Source organism: Magnolia sinica, chromosome 15 (assembly GCF_029962835.1).
Source record: "Magnolia sinica isolate HGM2019 chromosome 15, MsV1, whole genome shotgun sequence".
NCBI lineage: Eukaryota > Viridiplantae > Streptophyta > Magnoliopsida > Magnoliales > Magnoliaceae > Magnolia > Magnolia sinica.
Window position 1 is genome coordinate 64,539,637 of NC_080587.1, and position 25,075 is coordinate 64,564,711.

Sequence of the window (25,075 nt, forward strand, 5' to 3'; positions counted from 1 at the left end):
GTGTGGTCTACTCAATCTTTGGATCTGCTCTATTTTTAGGTTCATGCCCTAAGATGTGCTATTAAAATGAATGGACGGTGTGGATAAGACACATACATTATAATGGGGCCCACAAAATAAATTCAGTACTAATAAGGCTTTTTTCTAGACCCATTTTTTAGACAATCCCTCGCTGATTTTCATCCGAGGGAGGCAGTCATTATGCAATTTACACATGTATTTACCACGGTAAGTTGAAAATCAAACAATATATGGATAGCCCTGTGCGTTCCGAGCTTGGTTATAAAAGGTCAGGAATTTCTCTTATTTATAGGCTTAGTTTATCTCTCCCATTTAAAAACTAGTTTTATATGGATTCTCTTTTCTTTCAAATATTAGTTTTTCCTTAATGTGAAGCTTCCTTTTGTAATTATGCTTTGAAAGTTAGAGCTCGAGCTTTCCAAAAAAATACCAAAACCCATACTGCCAAACGACTTATGTGCATTCGCACATGAGTGTGCATGCATGTAGGCCACCTAAGAAGAGACGAGCTAACACAAACAGCCTCTAGACTCAGTATAAAGGAAGCTGGACCAGCCCAACTATGGTATGCAAAGTTACAGTGAGAATGACATCCACCATCCTCACCCCCTCCCTACTTCAAACAGAAAAATGAAAAATGAAAAAAGAAAGAAGTGCTTCAAGTGGTCCATACTGAATGAGTGGACCTAAAATACAAAAGGTAATCATGCTTGGACAGCCTTGGCCATGCCGAAAGCAGCAGCGGAGGCGATGGCCCCGATCAAAGCTGTCTGTAGGGCACTCCTCACTGGTTTGCTGCCCGTGAAACGACCCTTCACATAGCCGAAGAAAAGCAAGGCGATGAGCGTTACTCCGACGGACGTCAGCACCGCTTTCCGAGCAGTTGGGATGAACATGTAAGGGATTAGTGGGACCAGCCCACCCACTACATAGGCAATGGCAATCGTCAATGCGCTCTCCAATGCCCTCCTTGGTTGGGGCTTCTCTAATCCCAACTCAAACCTACATTGCAAGCATCATCAATATCAATATCAATACCATTAATCCATCACCCGAGCTGGGCCACTAAGAAAATGTCAATATGGCACATGATGATCGGTCATGCGTCCACCTGCGGCCGTCTCCCACATTCCCATTCAAGAAAAACTTTGTTACACTGGCCAAGCGAGATGAATGATATGCAGGAACTTTGAAATTGCTTATGTGGCATACAAGTAATTCAAACTGTTTAAATCATGGGTCACTGTTTCAATGTATCACGAACCAAAAATTATACTAATTTGGTCCTATTTCAACAAACAAGTGTCCACAAATCAAAGGTTAGGATTGTTCAACTAATCTGATTTTGGAACTGTGACTCAGTATGATGATTAGTTTTGCAATTTGGTCCGTTCAAAAACTAAGTTATTCATGTTGCTTGTACAATTTGAGAGTTCCTGCATAACAAGTGTCCCAGGCAGCCAGAGTATCAAATCACTCCCCTACACATTTTCCACATTTTCTGTAAAGTGCATCATGAGTCGTTTTCAACCATCATCCGTTTGGCATTATGAGAAGTGTACTCCAAGTTAGATTCCACTACTTCCAATATATATATATCCGAATGCTCAGCGCACGCACAAGTTTTGCACGGAACTTGTGCGAACTTTTTTTTTTATATATATAATACATCATACGTGATGTGACTCCAAAATTTGAACGATCCACGTGAAGGAGCACCTTACGAAACCCCCCGGGCCCAATTTTTACTTTGATCCAAAACTTTGATTAGCTATAAAAAAATGAAAACAGTTTCCTCCCTTGATTTGCGTTTCTCTTTTCTCTTTTCTATGGCTCACCAGAATTTTAGATCAGGGTGAAAATTTGGTTTCACAGGATTACGCATCACATGGGCCATTCGGGTTAGACGCCCATGATATGTGTGCAAAGGTGCTCACATGCCTAGGTGAGCATGACTCTCTCTCTCTCTCTCTCTCTCTCTCTCTCTCTCTCTCTCTCTCTCTCTCTCTCTCTATATATATATATATATATATATATATATGTTCTCATGAGGTCGTGGGAAATGGTATTACGAGGCCGACCTCATGGGTGGGCCCCACCATGATGTGTGTACAACATCAACACAGTGCATTTGATAGGGGACGGATCCCCTTTAGGTTATGGGATATCCTAAAAATCAGCCGTACAAAGAACTCAGTGGGCCCTACCATCTAAAATCATATGAAGACATGCCTAAGACATATCAAAGCACTTGTTGGGGCCCTCCTGAGTTTTGGATGTGGCTGAAACTTAGTCTGACCCCTCATCCAAGTGGGACACACACAATGGATGGGCTGGATTTGTGAACCACATCTTAGTGGGCCCAATAAATGATTATGAATGTTTTAATGGGAGGGTTACCCCTCTCAACTGTTGTATGGGGTGTGGCCCACCCAAGTCATGGATTCACTTGATTTTTAAGCCCCTAGTCCATAATGGAATGGTGTATCTGACTGATGGAGTAGATGTTCGACACACATCACGGTGGGGCCCACACAGCTGGACCTCATGGAAAGTTCCCATGAGGTCGACCCAGTAGTACCATTTCCATATATATATAAAGTGGGGCCCACTCCATTTCCTGTCACAGTCCAATGATCGGAAGATGCTGGGATACCATTCATTTAGAACTTCCCATATTGGTTGTGACTGTTACTCATACAATGAGTACAGTTCTCCCGTGGATGCAATTTGTAGACTGCCCAATCACAGTAGAAGGTTATAAAGGCCCAATCCATGTGAATTTTGGACTGTTCATCATCCACAAAAGGCCCACCTATATAACTCAAAAGAAAAAAAGAAAAAAAAAAGGGGGTTGTTAGCTTACCTCATCATGAACTCGAGCCATGCCTTGGGATTCTTGCGTAGGGAATCAACCACCGGGCCGTACTCATGAGCTTCCAATCCATACTGTGCAAGTATCTCTGCAATCTCTGCTGCCTCTGTATTTATATACATATAACATAAATAAATAAATAAATAATTGTGGAAAACCAATATCATCAATCTGGACCGTCCATTTGACTAGTCCCACTCTTCATAGTCTGCCTTGAAAATATCATATTTATCGGGAATCCCAACACATCCCAAAAGGAGATTTTCAGAAGTGTTGCATGGTCCATAGCACTTCTACTACTACCCACCAGTTTCTGGGACAGTGATAATTTCCTCTTCTTCTCTTTTCAGTTCTCGCATGTAATGATCTGCTTCGCTCTTAGCAGCAAGGTACCTGCATATGTAAATCATCATCAGAAATCTTTCATCTATTTTGATGCTTTTACCTGCTATTGATGGCGAGTCCCATTAGTTCACTGGTTCGGATCATTGCATCCATTGTTCAAACTAAAAAGAAAAAAAAAAATTTTACTCTACAAAGTTCCACACTAAAGAAAATGTCCTCCCTATTGAATATCAAGCCATTTAGCTTCTTTTATACTGTCCATTTTGTTGAGAGAGATCTATTTTCGAGTCACATACTGTCTATTTTCAACCACACGCATGACAACACTAGAATTAAAAGAAAGTAGAAAAAGATGCAAAATACAACAAAAATTTATGTGGTTTCCATTTGATATGCCTATGTATTCACACCAATTTACTGTACTCAAAGGTAAAAAATGAAAAAATAACTTTCAATACAATACAATGAGAACTCCCCCACTCTCTCCATACCAAATGAACTATAGTTTACATAAAATTACATGTGAAATTATGAAATTGCCCTTCGGGTGGGGGCATGGTCCTAGACCACAGGTAAGAAGGCACTACTCCCCTATAACCTATTAAGCTCAGTACGGAGCTTGACCCATAAAAGTGTTGGCTAGATGAATAGTACACCTCTGGTGATCAGGCTCTGTAGATCCTAACACATTTTTCTTACATATGAGTATGGCCCACCTGATGAATGACAGTTCCACAAGCACCGGTGGTACAAACAAGAAGATAGGCCCTATTCCCAACATCCACCATGTCTATTAGATGGGCCACCTCACGTACCTCCGCATTCTTTTCGAAGTTAGTCAAAAGAGGGGAGATCGAATCTATTCAAGAATCCGATCACTCGGTCCAATTCAGAGGTCATTCCTTTCCCCGTGGGGGAAGGATACTTGACAAAACATCAGCCCAAATGGAAAATCAGGTGGACCATAGAAATGGAGAATAAGTTGAGAGAGGACACCCCACCTTTGTCTTTGCATGGTGGCCCCACATTGTTGGGCATACAGAATCCAGGTCGTCCATACTCTTCATATATCCTGGATGAATGGTATGCACAAAAATTAGGTTGTTCTGCGACTCAAGTGGGCCAGTTTAGAATGTGGGAGTCGCCTCCCACCTTGTTCCCCGTGATGTGGCCCACCAGCGTTTTCAGCTGATTTTCGGGCCATAGAAGTAAATTGGATATGATACATCCACAATGTGGGGCCACATTCTCCTTGAAATTTTTAGTGAAAATGGTACCTTTGGCATTCGTTGGAGTGATCAGAACCGTTGATCTTGTGGGCCACCACATGGATAGGCCATAGCCCGAACTGCCTTGACAAAGCAAGCAATCTGATTGCATGTGGATCGCTGCTCACATGTTTTGCTTTAACGTTTTATAGCCGTTCATTTACACGACGAGTGATGGGACATCTAGAAGCCCAAAATATGTCAATATTCTGTACTTTAAGGCCATGGTCTGTGCATGCGGCGGCCGACAAGATGAGCGATTCAAAACGGACGCGGATTGCGTACTACCCCCGCCCGTCCCTAGCTCCGAACAGGCAGTTCTGTGGGTGGGCCCACCATGATGTATCTTTACATCCAAACCGTCTATCCCTTTTCTCAGATTATTTTAAGGCATCAAAACAAAAATGAAGCAGATCCAACGATCAAATGGACCACACCAAAGATGACTCTTGCGTTTAATGCAAGTAACATTTAATTCTTTATGCATTTTAATGCAACCAAGCTTATTATTTGGTCCACTTGAGCGTTGGATATGCCTCATTTTTGTGTTCATGCCTTAAAATAATCAGAGAAAAGGGATTGACAGTTTGGATGTACAGATACATCACGGTGGGCCCACCCACAAAACTGCCCGTTCGTAGCTAGGGACGGGCGGGGGTTGTACACAATCCCCCTCCGATTCACAACTCCCTTGATTAATGGTACGTGGAAAGTTGATATGCTAAAGATGAGCCATCACCAATAGAAAAGGAAAAACAAGTCTCCTTGATGTTTCCATAAAATCTCATTCTACAATTATTATTCCTGGGCCCATCTTGATGTTTTCATCTAATCCAACCGTTTAAAAGGGGTCGCCCACCGTTGCACCGCATAGCTTAAAAATTCAAGCCCATCCAACCATCACATGAACCACCACATGAATAGGCTGTTTTTGCATGGTTGTCAGTTGTTTCATTCGATTGAAGCTCATCATATTGATTTTATGCAATCCAACATCCGGCTACTACAATCATCAGTGGACCACCACATTGAAAGTAATAGAAAATCGCCCAAAAACCTCCAATTTCACATGGTGGCCCTTTGGAGAGTTTAGATCGTTGGTAGAATATTCTACGGTGGAGGATCCCAGACACGGACCTGGGGCCTATCGTGATGTATGTGTCTTATATCCACTCCGTCGACGGTCCATACATTTCAACAGAAATAAATATACAGGAGATCCAACTCTCAGGCGGACTGCACAACAGGAAACAGTGGCGATTGAATGCCCACCATTAAAAACTTCATAGAGGCCACTGAAAATTTCTATCCAACCTAGTTATAAGGTCACACACCTGGATGAAGGGACCACATGAATATTAACTTGATCCGGAACTTTTGTGGCCCAGGGAGTTTTTAATGGTGGCCTTTCAATCAAAACTCTTTCCTTTAGCGTGGTCTACATGAGATTCGGATTTTCTTTATTTTTTGTATCATGCCCCCGTAATGAGCTTTCAAAACGGATAAACGGCGTGGATATAAGCACATACATCACAATGGCACCACAATCAGCAATTCACTGAAGCGGCGCACATAGGGGCGTTTAATGCTAATTAATGTTGAGAGAGAGGGGCGTTTGCTTCATGTTAGCCTTTTAAGAGGTCTTTTGAAAATGATCTTTGACCACACTGTGCTGTTAATGTAAAATCCACCCCAACCATCACGTGTGTCACATCATTTTAAATTTATGGACTGAAAATAAACCCCATTGGTAGCTCGGATGGAACACACAATTGGAAACAGTATGCTAAAAAAGCTCACCCTCCAAAATGATTGTTTGATGAGGCCCACATGAATCACTTATGGATATGATTTTTAAGTCCCGCACCTAGTCTTTACTTTCGCATCTAATGGTTGGAGCTGATTTCACATGCTCATGATTGGGGTCCTGTAAAAATCAAAGGCCGATGTCTCCCCCTCAAATGTTCCATTGGTGTGGCTCACCTGAATTACAAATCTACCTTATATTTTCCCTTTAGACCTACAATGAGATTGCACATCTAATAGTAGGAGTGGATCTTAAGTACATGAAAAGGTGGGCCATATAAAAAATTGAGGTAAGCTTTCTCTTCTGCCGTTAATCTTCTTTGTATTCCCCGAGAGAAAAGGTGCCTGTTTCCGAAAAAGTGGGAGTACATTGGGTGCAGCCTGTACATATGCGGTTCTGTGCATCCCTCAACCTGAGCCTACCTTGATAAAGGTATTGTATATCCATTCTCTACATCTATATTTTTAGCTCATGATAAGAAAGGATTCCAAAAACGAAATGGATACATATTTCAGGTGGACCACACCACAGAAATAGTGGTGATTGGCCATTAAAAACTTTTTGTGGGCCAAAAGTTTTGAATTAAGCTGAAATTTAATTTTAATTTTATTTTCCTTCATCAAGGTCTTTGTAACATTATAAATAAGTTGGGTGGCAAGTAAAAAATTACGTGGGCCCTAAGAAATTTTAATGGTAAAAGTTCAATTTTCACTATTTTCTATCTGGTGTGGACCACTCTAGATTTATAATTGGTTCGTTTTTGGATCAATGTTCTAAAATGAGCCGAAAAAACCAATGGACCGCATGGATATACAATACATACATGAAGGTAGGTGACATGGTTAGGGACAAACTGTATTGCATAAGCAATGTACTGCACTTAAACCACTCTTTATATTTTTCGTAACATAGCTCTTTTTTTTCTTATAAGGAAGCTGGAAGAAGCTCAACGGTGGAAGAGGAATGTCTAACCTTATTTTTATTAGGCCCACCATGATGTCTTGACATCCATGTTAGATCCACTGCGACCATCAGATGTGTGATCTTATTCCACATCTAGAGACAAAATATCAGGCTGACTTTTGATTTAGGTAGGATACACCAATAGAAAAGGTAGAGGGACAGACATCTACCTTTGATTTTTACAGTACCCACAATCATGAGTAAGTGAAATCCATTCCAACCATTAAATGTCACGTCAAAAGCTAGGCATGGAACTCAAAAATCCGGCCCATACTGGATTTAAGTGCGCCTCATGAAAGGAATTATTTTAAAAGGTGAGCTATTTTTGAACACTATTTTCAATTGTGTGGTCCCTTTGAACCATGGATGGAGTTGATTTTCTGTTCTTAGATTTAACATGGGGTGACACACGTGATGGTCAAGGTGGATTTTACATCAACACCACAGTGGGGCCCACCCAAGTCAGGTATCATTTTAAAAAGACCTCTTAAAAGGCTAACGTGAAGCAAACGCCCCTCTCTCAATATTAATTAGCATTAAATGCCCAGCTTGTTGGACCAAAACTCACAGTCCAAACTATTTCTCAATAAATATATATATATATATATATATATATATGGAAAAGGTAATATGCGCTCTACCTCACTATAAGCTCCCGTGAGGTCGAGCTATGTAGACCCCACCGTGATGCGTGTCGACCATCAACACCGTGCATTTGATGGGTCCCCTCTAAATTATGAGATATCTCAAAAATCAGCCGTATACGGTACTCAGGTGGGCCATACCATCTAAAATCATGTGAAGACACCGTTAAAACATATAAAAGCATTTGGTGGGGCCCACCTGAGTTTTGAATGCTGCTGAAACTTGGTCTGAACCCTCATCCAAGTGGGACACACATAATGGATGGGTTGGATTTGCAAACCACATCTCGGTGGGCCCAAAAAATGATTATGAACGTTTTAATGGTGCACGGCCCCTCCCCACTTCTGTATGTGGTGTGGCCCACACAAGTCACGGATTGACTTGATTTTTGAGACCTAGCCCACACGATGGAATGGTGCATCTGACTGATGGGGTAGATGTTCTAAACGCATCACGGTGGGGCCCGCACAGCTTGACCTCATGGGACGGTCTTGTCAGCTCGAGCGCATAGTACCTTTTCCCATATATATATATATAAAGAGAGAGAGAGAGTAATGCTCACCCACAACTAGTTGGACGGTCCAACTAGTTGCCGATTTGAGTGCTAATTAATGCTAATAAATAATGACGACCAGAAAATTATTTTGAAGAGTAAACAAGTTGTTAGCCTGGGTGGCATTAATGAGAAATCCACTCCAACCATTAGGTTAGTCACACCATGTTAGACTTAGATACTGGAAATAATCCCCATCCGTAGGTTAGGTGGACCATACAATTTGAAATAGTGTATAATGAAAGCTCACCCTCCCGACGATTTCCCTTGGTATGGCCTAGTTGAATCATATATGGGCCTGATTTTTTGGAGTCAAGACTAAAGTTTTATGTATTATCTAATGGTTGGAGTGGATTTCCCAGAATCATCATGGTGGGCCCTATAAAAATTAAGGGTGGACATAACTCTCAAAATCATTTCCCTTAGTATAGTTCACTTGAGTCACGGATCGGCTTTCTTTTTTAGCTCATGGACCATCATGGGATTATACATGTAATGATAGGAGTATATCACACATATCAATATATATCCCATAAAAAACTAAGGTTAAGTGTACATCCGCAATCCGTAAGTTCATCCCTAAGTTATCGTAAAAGTGATACATTTCCAAGAGAAATAGCCGTTTAGTTTAATCAATTGGGCTATAATCTATTGTTAAGCGTATGATAAATTTTAAAGTAATAAGTGAGTATAAAATCCAACCCTTTCAACAATTTAGCCCCAATATGAGGATCATTCATTACAATGATTGTTAGTATTTATCTATCAAGTGGTCCACACCATATAAAACAATAAGTATACGTTAGTAACCGATGACCATATAACTGGATATTAAGGAGTTACAAAAAAATGAGATTCTTATGATGGTCAACCTATTAGAGGGTTTAGATGTCATATAAACATGAAAGGTTGGAAGTTATTAGTGGTTGGACCTTGATATATAGTCTAAACCGTTAGACATGAAATTTTAAAAAATGGGACTCGGATTTGGCAGTGTCCATTAATACAACACTAGAGGTGTTCTGTGGCCATAGTGGGACATGATCCTAAAAATGAACCAGATCTAGACTCCAAGTGGACCACATCATAAGAAATAGTATTGATTGATAGCTCACCATTGAAAACTTTATAAGGTCCACTACAATGATTATTTTCCATCCAACCTGCTGATTAGGTCTCACAAACTTGGATGAAAGGAAACACAATCATCGGCTTGATTTTAGAGGATAAATAAAAGAGAGAATAAAGCCCATATATCATGGTGATCCACTTATGCCTTAGATTTGCCTCATTTGGGTTAATGCCTTAAAATAATATAACAAAATGGATGATCGGCTTAGATAAAATACAAAGATCATGGTGGGTCCCACGTAGCCCTCTCTAGGCAAAGGACTAACTTGATTATTTTTCATACGTATAAGGGTTAGACCATTAAACAAGAGAAGAAAAAAAAACATTAAATGAAGAGGAGATATTTATAAAGAAAATGAGACGGCTAAAGAAGATGTACACATGTGATATATTCGGATGATGCGCTACATATCTTGAAAATCTAGTCCGTTAATTAGGTAGGGTCCCCTTATAAGCATGTGAATGATAAAATATTATTTTTTTTTATGAAAAATAGTATGATATCATCTACAAGAAAAGTGAGCAGTTAGAAATTTATTCCAATAGTCCAGATCCAGTTTATACGTGTGGATCTAGTGGTGATGATCATTTATTAATTTTTAGTATATAAAATTTCATTAGTGGGCCCTATTTGATGAACAGGTTGGATTTATGACACATTATTCTCATCATACTTATGTAAGACTCGATGTCACGTGTCCTCACATGTAGTGCATTACATGTTGATGAAAATAGTAATTTTTTACATTTAATGCACAACTATTTGGATATATATATATATATATATATATATATATATATATATATACATACACACACACACTCACCTGTGATATATATACGCTCACCTGTGAACCAGTTCGTCCGTACTACATATGAACTTTTTTGAGAACCCATCATACGTGATGTGGATCCAAAATCTGAACTGTTCATGTGAAGCAGCACCTCATGAAACCTCCCGGGACCAAGTTTTACTTTGATCTAAAACTTTGATGGACCATGAAAAATGAAAACAGTTTCCCCACTTGATTTGCATTTCTCTTTGCTATGGCCCACCAGAATTTTAGATCAGGGTGAAAATTTGTCACAAGGGGTTTCATGGGATTCCGCATCACATGGACCGTTCAGATTAGACACCCATGACACGTGTGCAAAGGTACGCACGTGCGTAGGTGCGTAGGGGAGCATGACATTCTCTCTCTCTCTCTCTCTCTCTCTCTCTCTCTATATATATATATATATATATATATATATATATATATATATATATATATGAGAAATGCTCACATACAACTAGTTGGACCTTTCAAATTGGTCCAACTAGTTGTGCATTAAATGTCAAAAATTTCTTTTTTCATCCACATGTAATACACTATGCGTGAAGATATATGATATTGAGTCTTACATAAGTATGATAAGAATTATGTGTCATAGATCTAACCTATTCATCAAATAGGGCCCACTAATGAAATTTTATGTATTAAAAATTAGTAAATGGTCATCACCACTAAAGCCACACATGTAAGTTGAATCTAGACTGTTGGAATAGATTTCTAACAATTCACTTTTCTTATACATAATATCATACTATTGATCACAAAAAAATTATATTTTATCCCTCACATACTTAGAAGGGACCCTACTTAATTAACGGACCGGATTATCAAGATATATGACGTATCATTCGAATATATCACATGTGTACCGTTTCTTTAATCATCTCATTTTCTTTATAAACATTCATCCTCATCCTCTCTCTCTCTTCATTTAATGATATTTTTCCTTATTTAATGCTCTCTCCCATATAGGTTTGGAAACAAATCAAGTCCTTCTTAGCCTAGAGATAGCTATGCGTGCCTACATGGCATGAACCCAAGCGAGGCAAGGCAAATCAAATGCACAAGCACCATGATGTATGAGCATTATCTTTTCTTTTTCTTTTTCTTTTTTTCTAAAAAAATCCTCTAAAATCAAGCTGACGTTCATGTTTCCTATCATCCAGGTTTGTGAGACATAATCAGCAGGTTGAATGGAAAATAAACATTGTAGTGGGCCTTATAAAGTTATCAATGGTGAGTGTTCAATCAATGTTATTTCTCATGGTGTGGTCCAGATTTTGGATTTGCTTCATTTTTAAGATTATGTCCCACTATGATATGGAAAAATGGATGGACCGTGTGGACAAAACATATGCATTATGATGGCCCATAGAGCACCTCTAGGGCACTGCCCAATCCAAGTTTCCGCTGGACAATTTTTTTTCCCTTTTTTTTTTAAAAAAAGTTTCATGTCCAACGGTTTATACAATATATCAAGGTCCAACCACTAGTAACTTTTAACCTTTCATGTTTATATGAAATCTAAACCCTCTAACAGGTTGGACATCATAAGAATCATCTTTTTCCATAGCTCTTTAATATCTAGTTGTATGGTCATCATTTAACAACGTATACTGATTGTTTTATATGGTGTGGACCACTTAATAAGTAAATATTAATAATCATTGTAATGAATGATCCTTATGTTGGGGCTAAACTTTTGGAAGGGTTGGATTTTATACGCACTTAATACTTTAAAAGTTATCATATGGTAAAAAGTGACTTATAGCCCAACCGATTAAACTAAGGGCGTTTGGCCAGTGCGATTAGAAGGGATTAGGTGGGATGGGATTCATCTGGTCCTGTGCCAATTCCACTCCATGTTTGGGAAGAATAGAAAAGCTTGGAATTAGATTACATGGAATTGCATTGGGTCCTGTGCCAATTTCACTCAATGTTAGCAAGTTGTGTAGGTCCCACCATGATGTGTGGGCTATATCCACACCGTCCACCCATTTTTCGAGATTATTTTAGAGCATGGGCCAAAAAATCCAGTAAATCTAAAGCTCAAGTGGACCCCACCTTAGAAAGCAACGGGGATTGAATACTTACCGTTGAAAACTTCTTTGGGGCTACATAAGTTTTGGATCTACCTCATTTTTAGGCCCATGCCATAAAATGAGGTTACAAAACAAATGAACGGTTTAGATATAACACATGTATGTTATTCTCAATAATTTCAAAAGATGGTAGGTATATCCATTCAATGTACCATCGTGTTACCAACAAAGCATGACATTAATCTTATCCCATGTGACAGGGGACAATCCCTACCATGGGTAATAATTATGTTTTTTGAATCCCATCCCACCTAATTCCTTTTAATCCCACCACCCAAACAAACACGCCCTAAAGGGCTATGGATGTACACTTACCCTAGATTTTTTATGACATATATACTGATATGTATGTGTGATTGACTCCGATCATTACATGTATAATCTCACAATGGTCCAAGAGCTAAAAAATCAAGTCGATCCGTGATTCAACCGAGCTATACCAAGGGAAATAATATGGAGAGGTACGTCCACCCTTAATTTTTATAGGGCCCACCATGATGATTATTTAAAATCCACTCCAAACATTAGATACCATATCAAACTTTAGTCTTGAAGCCCAAAAATCAGGCCCATATGTAATTTAACTGGGCTATGCCAAAGGAAACCATTTGGAGGGTGAGCTTTCATTGTACAATATTTTTAATTGTGTGGTCCACCTAAACTAAGGATGGGGCTTATTTCTGGTCTCTAGGTTTTAGATGGGGTGACTCACCTAATGGTTGGAGTGGATTTCTCATTAATGCTACCGTGGGCCCACCCAGGTTAACAACTCTTTTCCTCTTCAAAATAACTTTACTTAGGGCGTTATTTATTAGCATTAATTAGCACTTGAATCTACGTCTAGTTGGACCGTCCAGCTAAGTTGTGTGCGAGCATTTCTCTCCCTATATATATACACACACGTGCACACTTTTTTACACGTTTCATTGGCATCGAATCCGAATGGTCCATGGTCTATGTGATGCGGAATCCCATAAAACTCAAGGGACAAATTTTCACCCTGATCTAAAATTTTGGTGGGCTATAGCAAAGAGAAATACAAATCAAGGAAGGAAACTGTTTTCATTTTTCATGACCCACCAAAGTTTTGGAACAAAGTAAATATTGGACCCTGGGGGTTTCATGAGGTGCTGCTTCACATGGACCATTGAGATTTTGGATTCACGTGTGATGAGTTCTCGAAAGAGTTCAAACGAGTTCAGTCCAAACTGGTGTGCAGCCGCCCTGGGCTATATATATATATATATATATATATTTCAAAAGCTAGCTCATTAATGGAAATAATTATCATTCCACTTGCGTCATGAGAGCAAATCAGTGGATGGCTTAGGTGGGTCCCACCATGCTTTTTTATATAAATCTAACCAACAACCAAATCAGCTCTATATGTGATTCGGATGAACCACATAATTTAAAACTGTCAGCCCACAGGGCAACGCTCCGTCCAAGGGGTGGTTTTTTGGAATACAAGCTTATATATATATATATATATATATAACGTTAGGGGAGGATTTCATATAATTATCACCATGGCCCATAAAAATAAAAATAAAGAGTGGATGTCTCTCTCCTAACTATCAAAATCAAGAGTGGCTTAATTAGAGTGACTTACATACAATTTTTTTTTTCTTTCTCTGTGTGTCTTAATATTTAATTTGTACACATGGAGGAAGGGAGACTCGACTGCATTTTTGGTGTGCCATGAATATCACGTGAGATTTAATTCCAATTTAAACCCTGAGCCAAAAAATGAGTAATTGAGGTGGGGCATATAAACATATAAAATCTGAGTCCGTGTGATGTTATGAACCGATTGGGTGACATATAAACATTACTGGGTACTTTAGGAATGTTTCCACGGTGTGTCCCCGTTGTTTCCTGTGGCGTGGTCCACTTGAGATTTGGATATGCTTCAATTTTGGGCTTATGCCCTAAAATGAGCTGGAGAAACGGATGGACGGCGTGGATATAACACATACATCATGGTTGGCCCCACAGAATCCTGCCACCACCGAGGTCGGTGGTGTTGGGTCACTACGCAATCCGGGTCCCGTCTGGACCATCAGAACTCGGTGGAAAAATTGCGCAAATCATATCCACCCAATCAGTGGATATCACATGGATGGTCTAAATTCACCGAGCGGAATCTGCTAGTTCAAATTGCGGTTTTGTACGGACGCGGATTTCCTGCGAAAGGAGGAAGTTCCTGCGCAAGGTTGCTGGGTGGGGCCCACCACTATGTTTCTGAGAAATATACTCCGTTTATCCGTTTTGTGAGCTCATTTTAGTACAAAAGAAAAAAAATGAGGTGGATACAAGACTCAAGTGGGCCACACGAGAGTAAACATTGGAGATTCGGTGAGAACCGTTGAAACATTCTTATGACCATAAAAGCTTTGTTTTAGGCTATTTAATTTTGTATTTTCACTTCATCCCTGTGGTAATGACCTTATAAACGGTTTGGATGGCATATAAACATCAAGGTGGACCCCAAGAAGGTTTCAACCGTAGGCATTTCTTTTCCTAATTTTCCCTCTGGTGTGGTCCACTTTAGTTTTGGATCCAACTCATTTTTGGTCACTTGTACTAAAATTAGCTCCCCAAATGGATGAACGGAATATATTTCCCAGAAATATGGTGGTGGGCCCCACCCAGCATCCTTGCGCAGGAACTTCCTGCGAAAGGCTTTCGCAGGAAATCCGCGTCCGTTTTGTACTCCATCCATCCGGAGACGGATTGGCTACTCCCCCTGACACCAGCCCCGTGGCTGGTGGTCGGTGCTCTGTGGACCCCACCATAATGTATGTGTTTCATCCATTCCGTTCATCCATTTTTACAGATCATTTTAGGGATTAATATAAAAAAATGATAGGAATATAAATCTTAGGTGGACCACACCACAGGAAAACAATAATGATTGGATATCCACCATTAAAATCCTCCTAAGGCCCACTGTACTGTTTATTTGACATCCAATCTGTTGATTAGGTCATAAAGACCCAGATGAAGGGAAAAAATAAATATCAGCTTGATCCAAAACTTTTATGGCCCCCAAAACGTTTTTAATGGTCAACGTTCATTCAACACTGTTTCCTGTAATGGGTTCCACTTGAGATTGAGATATAACTCATTTTTTAATTCATAATATAAAATGATCTATAAAAATAAATGGACGGCATGGATGAAACACATACATCATGGTGGCGCCCACAGAGCACCGATCACCAGCCATTGGCTGGTGTCAGGGGGAGTAGCCAATCCGTTTCCATTTCAAATATGCCACGTATCCGATGGATGAGTCACCACCACAGCATATCAACATAGGAGTGTAGCCACTCCCAAAAACCCTAAATCACCGATGGGGAAGAAAGAGAAGGGAATGAAGGGTGAGGATTTACCCGCCGAGTCCCATGGAGATGGCGCCGGCAGCGACTTCGGCAAGGCCAGCGGTGAGGATGAGAGAGGAAGAAGCGTTGGCGCCGGAGAGACCCGCGGCGAGTGCGAAAGGTACGGTCAGGCCGTCGGAGACGCCGATTATGACGTCTCTGACGATCTCTCCAGCCGTGAAATGCTTCTCTTTGTGATGAAGAAGATTCTCTGATATCCTTCTTCCGTCCTCTTCCGCCATTAATGCCGGATTCTCTTTCTCTCTCCCTCCCTGTCACTCTCTTTGTCCTTTTTTCTCCTGCAGCTTTTAGAGACAGAAAAAGAGGACATTGATAGACGAGTAATATATATAAGTACTCGGACCGTGTACGGCGATTGATACGCGGGCACTCAGACATTGTCCGCGTGGCATACATTACCTTAAATAAAACCCACTGAATCCTGCATCTGGTTGTCCAGGTCACACTCCAAAGGAAGCGGATTAGCTAGTATACCACACACTAGGCATCTACCTGCTGTGTTTGCGTCACCAGGTTCTGTGGATCCCATCATGAGATATGTATTATATTCAAACCGTCCATCCATTTGGCCCGGTCGTAGTAAGTCTTGAGACGAAAATTAGGACAGATCTAAAGATAAAGTGGACCACGCTACAAAAATCAGTAGGGATTTAATGTCTACCATTAAAACTTTTTTGGGGTTATGAAAGTTTTTGATCAATATGATATTTGTTTTTCCTCCTCATCCGGGTCTTTGTGACATTATGAAAAGATTGGATGGAAATTAAAGATTATGGTGGGCCCTACGGATATTTTAATGGTGAAAATCAATATCACCACTACTATTTGTGGTGTGATTCATTTCAGCTTTGGATATGATTCATTTTTGGTCTCGTGCTTTAAAATGATATCCACAGGTGGATGAACGGTGTGGATATAATAAATACATTATATCCCTGGTGTGTGGTACACCAACTATTCCGCTTCCCATCCAAAACTGTGCAGCTCATACCATGGGACCCAACTTGATGCATGTACTCTGTGGCGGATTCGCTGCTGAACACTTAATTAGCGATATTGCTACTGAAGTGATGTGGTCACCGTTTCATTGGCGTAAAAGTTGGGCTCCGTTGAAAGCGTTTAATGGTCCTCCGTCAACAACTACTGAAACGCTGTTTACTGGCCGCGTTTATACTCGACTACGGAAGCATCCTCATTTTGCTTTGATTTACATAAAGTAGATCGGGTACTGAGAAACTCAGTATGCCACAGTAAACTCCTTGGCCCAACGGTAATATATGCATTTTATCCGCTCCGTTCATCCATATTACCAGACATTTTAAGAGAACGAGACTAAAAAAGAATCATGAACAAATCTCAAGTGGACTACATCATAGGAAACAGTGTAAATTGAATGTCTACTGTTGAAAATTTTTTAGCGGCCACAGAAGTTTTGGATCAAGCTGATATTTATGATTTCTTTTAATCCATGTCTGTGTGATCTTTTGAATAGGTTGGATGACAACTAAACATAACTGTGTGCCCTAAAAAGGTTTCAACGGTGGAGATCATTATTCCCACTGTTTCCTGTGGTATGGTCCACTTGAGATCTGGATATACTTCAATTTTGGGCTTAACTGCTCCAATCAATTGTAAAAACGGATGGACGGCGTGGATAAACCACATACACTTAGGATGGGGCCAACAAAGTTCACTCAACCCAATTGAATTTCTTCATTTTTCCCTCCGCAGCAAATAGTAAATTCTAAATTCTCTTTTTTTCCCCAAATCTTTCAAGAGCTGAGATTTTCTTTAGATGATTAGGGTCATGATTTTCCAGTAATTCGAATTTGTCCGGTTTGAAATTTGAATTTCAAGCGGATGTATGATTTAGAAGCTACGGCCACTGGGAATGTCACGGCTAATCAGCCACATCTATCCTCAACTTTCGGAAGGGACTTTATTGTATTCTTTTATCAGGAGAAATACTTAAGCTTGAGATGTGTCTATCACACAAGGAAAACAGAGAGATTGGAAGAGACAGCACTGGTGCAGAAGGAAAAGGAAAGAAAATAAAGGTTTTCCGTGGTCGAGTACAAACGCGGCCAGTAAACGGCCTTTCTTTTCTGTGGCTTTGGGGCATTAAGTGCTTTCAAGCGCCAAGTTTTGCGCCAATGAAAAGCGACCACATCATTTCAGTAGCAACATGGCTACTAAAGTGTTCAGTAGCTAATCCGCGCCCGCACTCTGTATTCACGTGGTCCATACATTTTGTCAGATCATCTCAGGGCATGAGCCCAAAAGTTGAACAACCCAAACTTGAAAGTGGACCATATCATAAGAAACAATGGTAATTAAATGCCTTACCATTCAAAACCTGGGCCCACCTCAATGTTTTTCCTAATATTCGTTTGTCATCCAACCTGTTGGTAAGGTCCACAAACTCATACGAAGGTAAAAACAAACAAACAAATATTTGCTTGATATAGAAATTTTGTGATTCTTTACTATAGTATGGTTCACCTGAGGTTTGGATCAATTTTATTTTGATGCGGATTAGGTGAGACCCTACTTCTATTGAGGTGGGTGGGACCTGTGTGACTGTTGGCTTACAGTAATGTATGTGCCTTAAATCCACACCGTCCAACTATTTTGACAACTTATCTTGAGGCATTATCTCTAAAATGAAGCTAACTCAAATCTTAACTGGACCACACCACAAGAAACAGTTAGTGATTGAATGTTTACCCTTGAAAACTTCATGGAGTCCACTCAAATGTTTATTTTCAATCTAACTTGCTGATAAGGTAAAGACGCTTAGAGAAAGAGACCACACAAATATCATCTTAATTTTTCATTAAAGATTTGTATATTCTTTATTTTTTGGATCATAACATAAAATAAGCTGTCAATATAAGTGTACGGCGTGGATGTAATCAAATACATTACAGTGGGCCCCAAAGTCAGGATCCCACCCATCTCGGTGGTTCTAGGGTCTCACTTAATCCACTCCCTCTAAAATGTTTTGACAAAGCAGATAAACGGCTTGGACATAGAATAAATACATCAGGGAAGCACCTATGGTTTATGGGGTCTTTTGGTACCATGGATTTGGTTAAATCCCCTGGTTGTTTGGTAATTGGGGGTTTGAAATCCCCTCAACGGGTTTGATATCCACCAGGAAAGCTTGGATTACATGTATGTCATTAAACTATTAATTTTTTAGGCACATGACCCACCAACGATATCCAAAAACAATTTGATTATCAATTACATCACTATAATTACTTTAATATGAGGATCAGCACCGTCCAAACATTGTCCATGTAAATCAAATGTTAAAAATTGTTGATTAGTTACTCGTACATGATCTCGTGCTTGTGGCTCATCCGATACTTAAAATTTCATCATTTCGGGCCAAAGTATATATTTCACTGGGCTTATTACAACCATTATGTCAAACATTACATACTTTCACCAATTAGATATATTAAAGGTGATTTAGTAATTAAATTCAAACCCACTATAAATATAACATGTATAGCTACTTTTGGATTAAAGTTAATTTTAAGGTCAAATCAGGGGGTTCTGAATCCACAAATAGACCCTATATATCTTTGCTCAATGTAAACTGGTGTGAAGTGTTTTGAACTATGACCAATAAATCTATGCATTACATAAAATTTTGGTGTCCTCTTTATTACATTGATAAGTTATTTTCCCTTAAACAGGGTTCACATCGATGATTCTAACCCTTGATTTTTAGAGTTCAATTCCAGCCATTGAAATTTGTTTTTTCCTTGTTATAAGTTCATCAACGGATGATATTCTGTGAAATTGTATTTTCCTTGTTATAAGTTCATCAACGGATGATATTATGTGAAATGGAAGAAAAACGGTGAACCGTGGACAAGATTATCTAAGCGAGTATCACTTGCCTCGGTAGGCAGGAAGCATACCGAACCGCCACATGGATGTAATTTTCATGAGATCCAACCCGTTCATTAGCTACACCACGTCTCATCTACCTAAAACTGAGAAATCATGACGGTTCAAAAGTTAGGTGGGCCATACCTTGAAGAAGTTGGGATGGAGGGCACACCATTAATTTTCTGTAAGAATACCTTACCTTGCCTAATAAAGATAAAAACCGAGATGAGCCATGACACGTGAATTTCTAATTTCTCATGACACGTGAAGTCGTTTCCCGCAGGTATGGCCAGAGTTTTCGATTGTCATGGATGGATGATTTTTGCAGAAGCGGATTGGCTTGAACGCGGTTTGGTGGTCGATGACACGATTTATGTGTTTTATCCACGCCGTCCATCCTTTTTGAAAGATAATTTTAAGGATTCTAAAAATAAGGTAGATATAAATCTCAAGTGGACCACACCATAAGAAAACAGTAGTGATTGAATGTCCACCATTAAAAACCTCCTAGAGCCCACGGTAATGGTTAGACATCTAGCCTCTTGATTACGTCATTAGGTGTTGGATAAAGGGAAAAAAAAATTATCAGGTTGATCCAAAACTTTTGTGGCCATAAGAAATTTTTAATGATGGGCGTTCAATCAACGTGCGGTCCACTTGAGATTTGGATCAACCTCATTTTTGGGATCATACCATAAAATGATATGGAAGAATGGGTGGACGGTATGGATGAAACATGGGCCCACGGAGCACCCGCGACTGGCCGGGTGAGTAGCCAATCCATTTCGATTTGGCTCCGTGTACCACGGACACACAAGATGTTTGTGAGAAATCCACTCCGTTCATACGTTTTGCCATATCATTTCATGATGTGCGATCAAAATTAAGGTGTATACAACACTCAAGTGGCCACAGGAGGAAATGTGAGCATTCAGTGAGCACTCTTGAAGCATTCTTATGGCCATAAAAGTTTTGCATCAGGATATATGTTTGAATTTTTTTCACTTCCTACCACTTGAAATGACCTTATAAAAGGTTTGGACAACGTATAAATATTAAGGTGGAGCCAAGAAGGTTTCAACGGTAGAAAATTTTTTCCTCAATTTTCCTAATCACGTGACTCACTTGAATTTTTTAATCCACCTCATCGTTTTTACTACGTCCTAAAATGATCTCGCAAAAAGAATGGGCGAGATGGATTTCTAACATAGATCTTGGTGGGCCCCACCTAGCATCTTTGTGCAGGAAGTTCATGCAGAAGGCTTTAGCAGGCTGTCCGGTGGACGCAGATTGCGTACTACCCAGTCCGTCCCTAGCTCTGAATGGGCAGTTCTGTGGGCAGACCCACCATGATGTATCTGTACATCCAAGCCTTCTATCCCTTTTCTCATATTATTTTAAGACATTAAAACAAAAATGAAGCAGATCCAACGGTCAAATAGACCACACTACAGATGACTCTTGCACATTTAATGTTTTGTGCATTTTAATGCAACCAAGTTTATTATTTGGTGTGGTCCACTTGAGCGTTGGATCTGTCTTATTTTTGTGTTCATGCCTTAAAATAATTTGAGAAAAGGGATTGACGGCTTGAATGTATAAATACATCATGGTGGGCCCACCCAAAGAACCACCCGTTCGGAGCGGCTGGGGCAGTACGCAATCGACGTCTGAGTCCGGTATACCACACACCGACAGTATAGGTGGTGTGGTGGGATGCGGATTGCGTGCTACCCTCGCCCATCCCTAGCTCTAAACGAGCAGTTCTGTGGGCGGGCCCACCGTGATGTATTTGTATATCCCAGCCATCGTTCTCTTTTCTTAGATTATTTTAAGGCATATGAGCACAAAAATGAGGCAGATCCAACGCTCAGGTGGACCACACCAAATTGTAAGCTTGGTTGCATTAAAATGCACAAAGCATTAAATGTAAGTTGCATTAAATGCAAGAGTCATCTGTGGTGTGGTCCATTTGACCGTTGGAACTGCCTTATTTTTGTTTTGATGCCTTAAAATAATCTGAGAAAAGAGATAGACGGCTTGGATGTACAAATACATTACAATGGCCCGCCCATAGAACCACCCGTTCAGAGCTAGGAACGGGCGCGGTAGTACGCAATCCGCGTCCGGTGTGGTGTGGATACACGTCACAAGCGTCATGCTCTTCGAGCTCTAAGTTGAGCAAACAGGTCAAAACTCAAATAGCGGACGGTGCAGCAGGATAATGATGTATATATTGCATGCCTGTTCATGGCCCCATAATGATGTATATATTGCATGCCTGTTCATCTTTTCTTTTTTAGATCATTCTAAAGAATGAGCCAAGAAAATGAACCATATCCAAAACTCAAATAGGCCACACCACAAATAGCAGTAGGATAATGATTTTCACCGTTGAAAATTCCGTAGGCCCACTGTAACGTTTATTTTCCATCCAATTAGTCCATGAGGTCATAAAGACCTGGATAAAGAGTAAAACCAAATATCACATCGATCCAAAACTTCTATCACTCCCAAAAGATTTTCAATGGTAGACTTTCAATCTGCCACCGCTTTCTGCAGTGTGGTCCACTTGATCTTTATATCTGTCCTATACTACGAGCTCCGAAAATGAATCGACAGCTTGGATATAACACATACCTCATGATGGGAGCCACAGAACTTGCTTACATCAACACATCAGCTAGATCTCCGGTGTGTGGTACACCAGCCAATCCGCTTCCGATTTTTGCAAAGCCACTCATAACTGGCCCAGTGGATGGATGGAGCTGATTAATCCACGATATCTCTCCCTCTGACATATTCTCTCGTATATCTCGAGGGAACAGGCCATGTTGCAGCAGTTGGCGTCTACCCACGTGTAGTGTTCTGGTGCCAAAGATTCGCCAGTGCGCCTCGGTTTCCCCGTTATAGCAGAATGTGGGGAAGTGACACGTGTCATGTTTATGATGGCGCACTGCTTCGGTGGATCCCCGGATCGACCGAGGTAGGTGGATCTCTCATTGTGTGGCCCACCTTGATGGACGTGCCTTAGGGCCTGTTTGGGAGCGTGGATTTGTAACTCCCTGGAGCGTGGATTTGCAATCCTTCAGTGGGTTTAGCACCCCGGAGTCTGAATCAACTTTAATTCGGAATACCTAACCGCAATATATTTACAGGGATTTGAATTTAATTATTAATTCAACTTTAATATCTCTAATTAGTGAGATATGTAATTTTTCACACAATGGTTGTCATAAGCCTGTTGAAATATATGCTTTGCCTGAAAATTATGAAATTCCAAGTTCTGGACGGGCCACAAGCACAAGATCATGTTTGAGTGACTAACCAACGATTTTGAATTGTTGATTTGCATGGATAATGTTTGGATGGTGCTGGACAATGTTTGGATAATGGTGATTTATATAGACAATGTTTGGACGGTGCTGCTGATCATCATTAGTGGGCATACGCCCAATAGAATGATAGTATATAGTGACACACATGTTACACTTGCAACTATTGAAATGATTTTAAGTGTAATCCAAGCTCTTGCATATTGCAAACTCCCTCAAAGAGGGGATTGGAAACCCCTTGGATTTGCAACCCCCAGTCACTTTATGCTGCCAAGCAACCAGGGAATTGGAAACCCCTTCCAATCCCCTCCGATCCATGGTGCCCAATGACCCCTTAGGTTTAGGTTTTCTATCCATTTTTTACCGCTCATTTTAAGGCATGGTAAAAAAAAATAAAAATGAAGCCGATCCAAATTTGAGGGGACCTCACCATAGGTAATAGGGGTAGTTGACCATTAAAAATCTCATATGGGCTAAGCTGATATTTTCATGGTAATTATGACCTCATTAACAGGTTAGGCGGCAAATTAGCGTTATGAGTTTTTTCATACTGTAAATTCACCTTTTACCCATTGTCTTTTCTAAACACTCCCAAACTTTACAATAGTAAACCATTCTGTATAAACATACGATTTGCACACAAAAATACCCTTGCATTCATGGTGGCACCGCGGTGGCATTGTCCAATATTAGAAAAAGGGTTGAAGGCTGTAGCTAAAGATTCATAGCTATGGATTATAATCGTAGTCATATGTGTATATTCATAGCCATTAGTTCCATGACTACAAATATAAACCATAGCCATTGCTTCTATAGTGAAAAGTACTTAAAACCATGGATCATTGGGTGAGCCTAACGTAAAATTGAACAAGCCCAACATGAAATTAAGTAGGCCTAACATGCCTAACATGAAATTCAACGATCCTAACATGAAATTGAGCAAGGCAAACATAAAATTCAACGAGGCTCAAAGGAAATTGAGCGAGATAAACATAAAATTCAATGAGCCTTAAGGGAAATTAAGCAAGACAAACATGAAATTCAATGAGGCAAAAAGGAAATTGAGCGAGACAAACAGGAAATTGAACAAGGCAAACATGAAATTAAGCTAGGTAGACATAAGATTCAACGAGGCTCAAAGGAAATTGAGTGAGACAAACATGAAATTCAACGAGGGTCAAAGGAAAATAAGCGAGGCAAACATGAAATTCAACGAGCCTCAAGGGAAATTGAGCGAGGCAAACATGAAATTGAGCGAGGCAAACATGAAATTCAATGAGCCTCAAAGGAAATTGAGCGAGGCAAACATGAAATTTAACGAGGCAAACGAGAAATTGAGTGAGGCTAACATGAAATTCAACGAGGTTCAAAGGAAATTAAGCGAGGTAAATATGAAATTAAGTGATGCAAACATGAACTTGAGAGAGGCAAATATGAAATTCAACGAGGCTCAAAGGATATTGAGCGAGATAGATATGAAATTCAACGAGATAAACATGAAATTGAGCGAGACAAATAGAAAATTGTGTAAGCCCCGTATCCTAGACCATATCGTTCCATAGGCTTCCGCGGTCCTTCCGGTCGAATTCCAGCGACCTTCGACCCTTAACCGGTATTTGCGCGCGACCCTGATTCTCATGCCGTCAACCCGAGTCGACTCAACCCAGGGCTTGTACCTTAGCGACCGCGTTGTCGCCGCGGTTTCGATTCCGCAACTCGCGCGCCGAGGCGATACCCTGGTTGGGAGATGTGGGCCAGCGTTCGGTGCGAGGAAAACGCTGCGTGTGCGAATTCCGAGAGAATCTCTTCAAGATGTCACATCAATCAATCAACCCATCAATCCCATCATGTCAAGTACACATCACCTTTCACCATTTC

The 25,075-nt window shown here is 40.2% G+C and overlaps 1 protein-coding gene across 1 annotated transcript; it reads right to left on the reverse strand.

Annotated features, from left to right (window-relative positions):
* Nucleotides 1-531: 531 nt before the first annotated feature.
* Nucleotides 532-16,238, reverse strand: LOC131227236 (vacuolar iron transporter 1). Its single transcript, XM_058222990.1, has 4 exons — nt 15,945-16,238; nt 3,204-3,289; nt 2,888-3,002; nt 532-1,023 (listed from the first exon to the last, which is right to left on the reverse strand). The coding sequence occupies exons 1-4, from the start codon at nt 16,172-16,174 to the stop codon at nt 726-728; spliced, it is 729 nt and encodes a 242-aa protein (XP_058078973.1). The 5' UTR covers nt 16,175-16,238; the 3' UTR covers nt 532-725.
* Nucleotides 16,239-25,075: the final 8,837 nt, after the last annotated feature.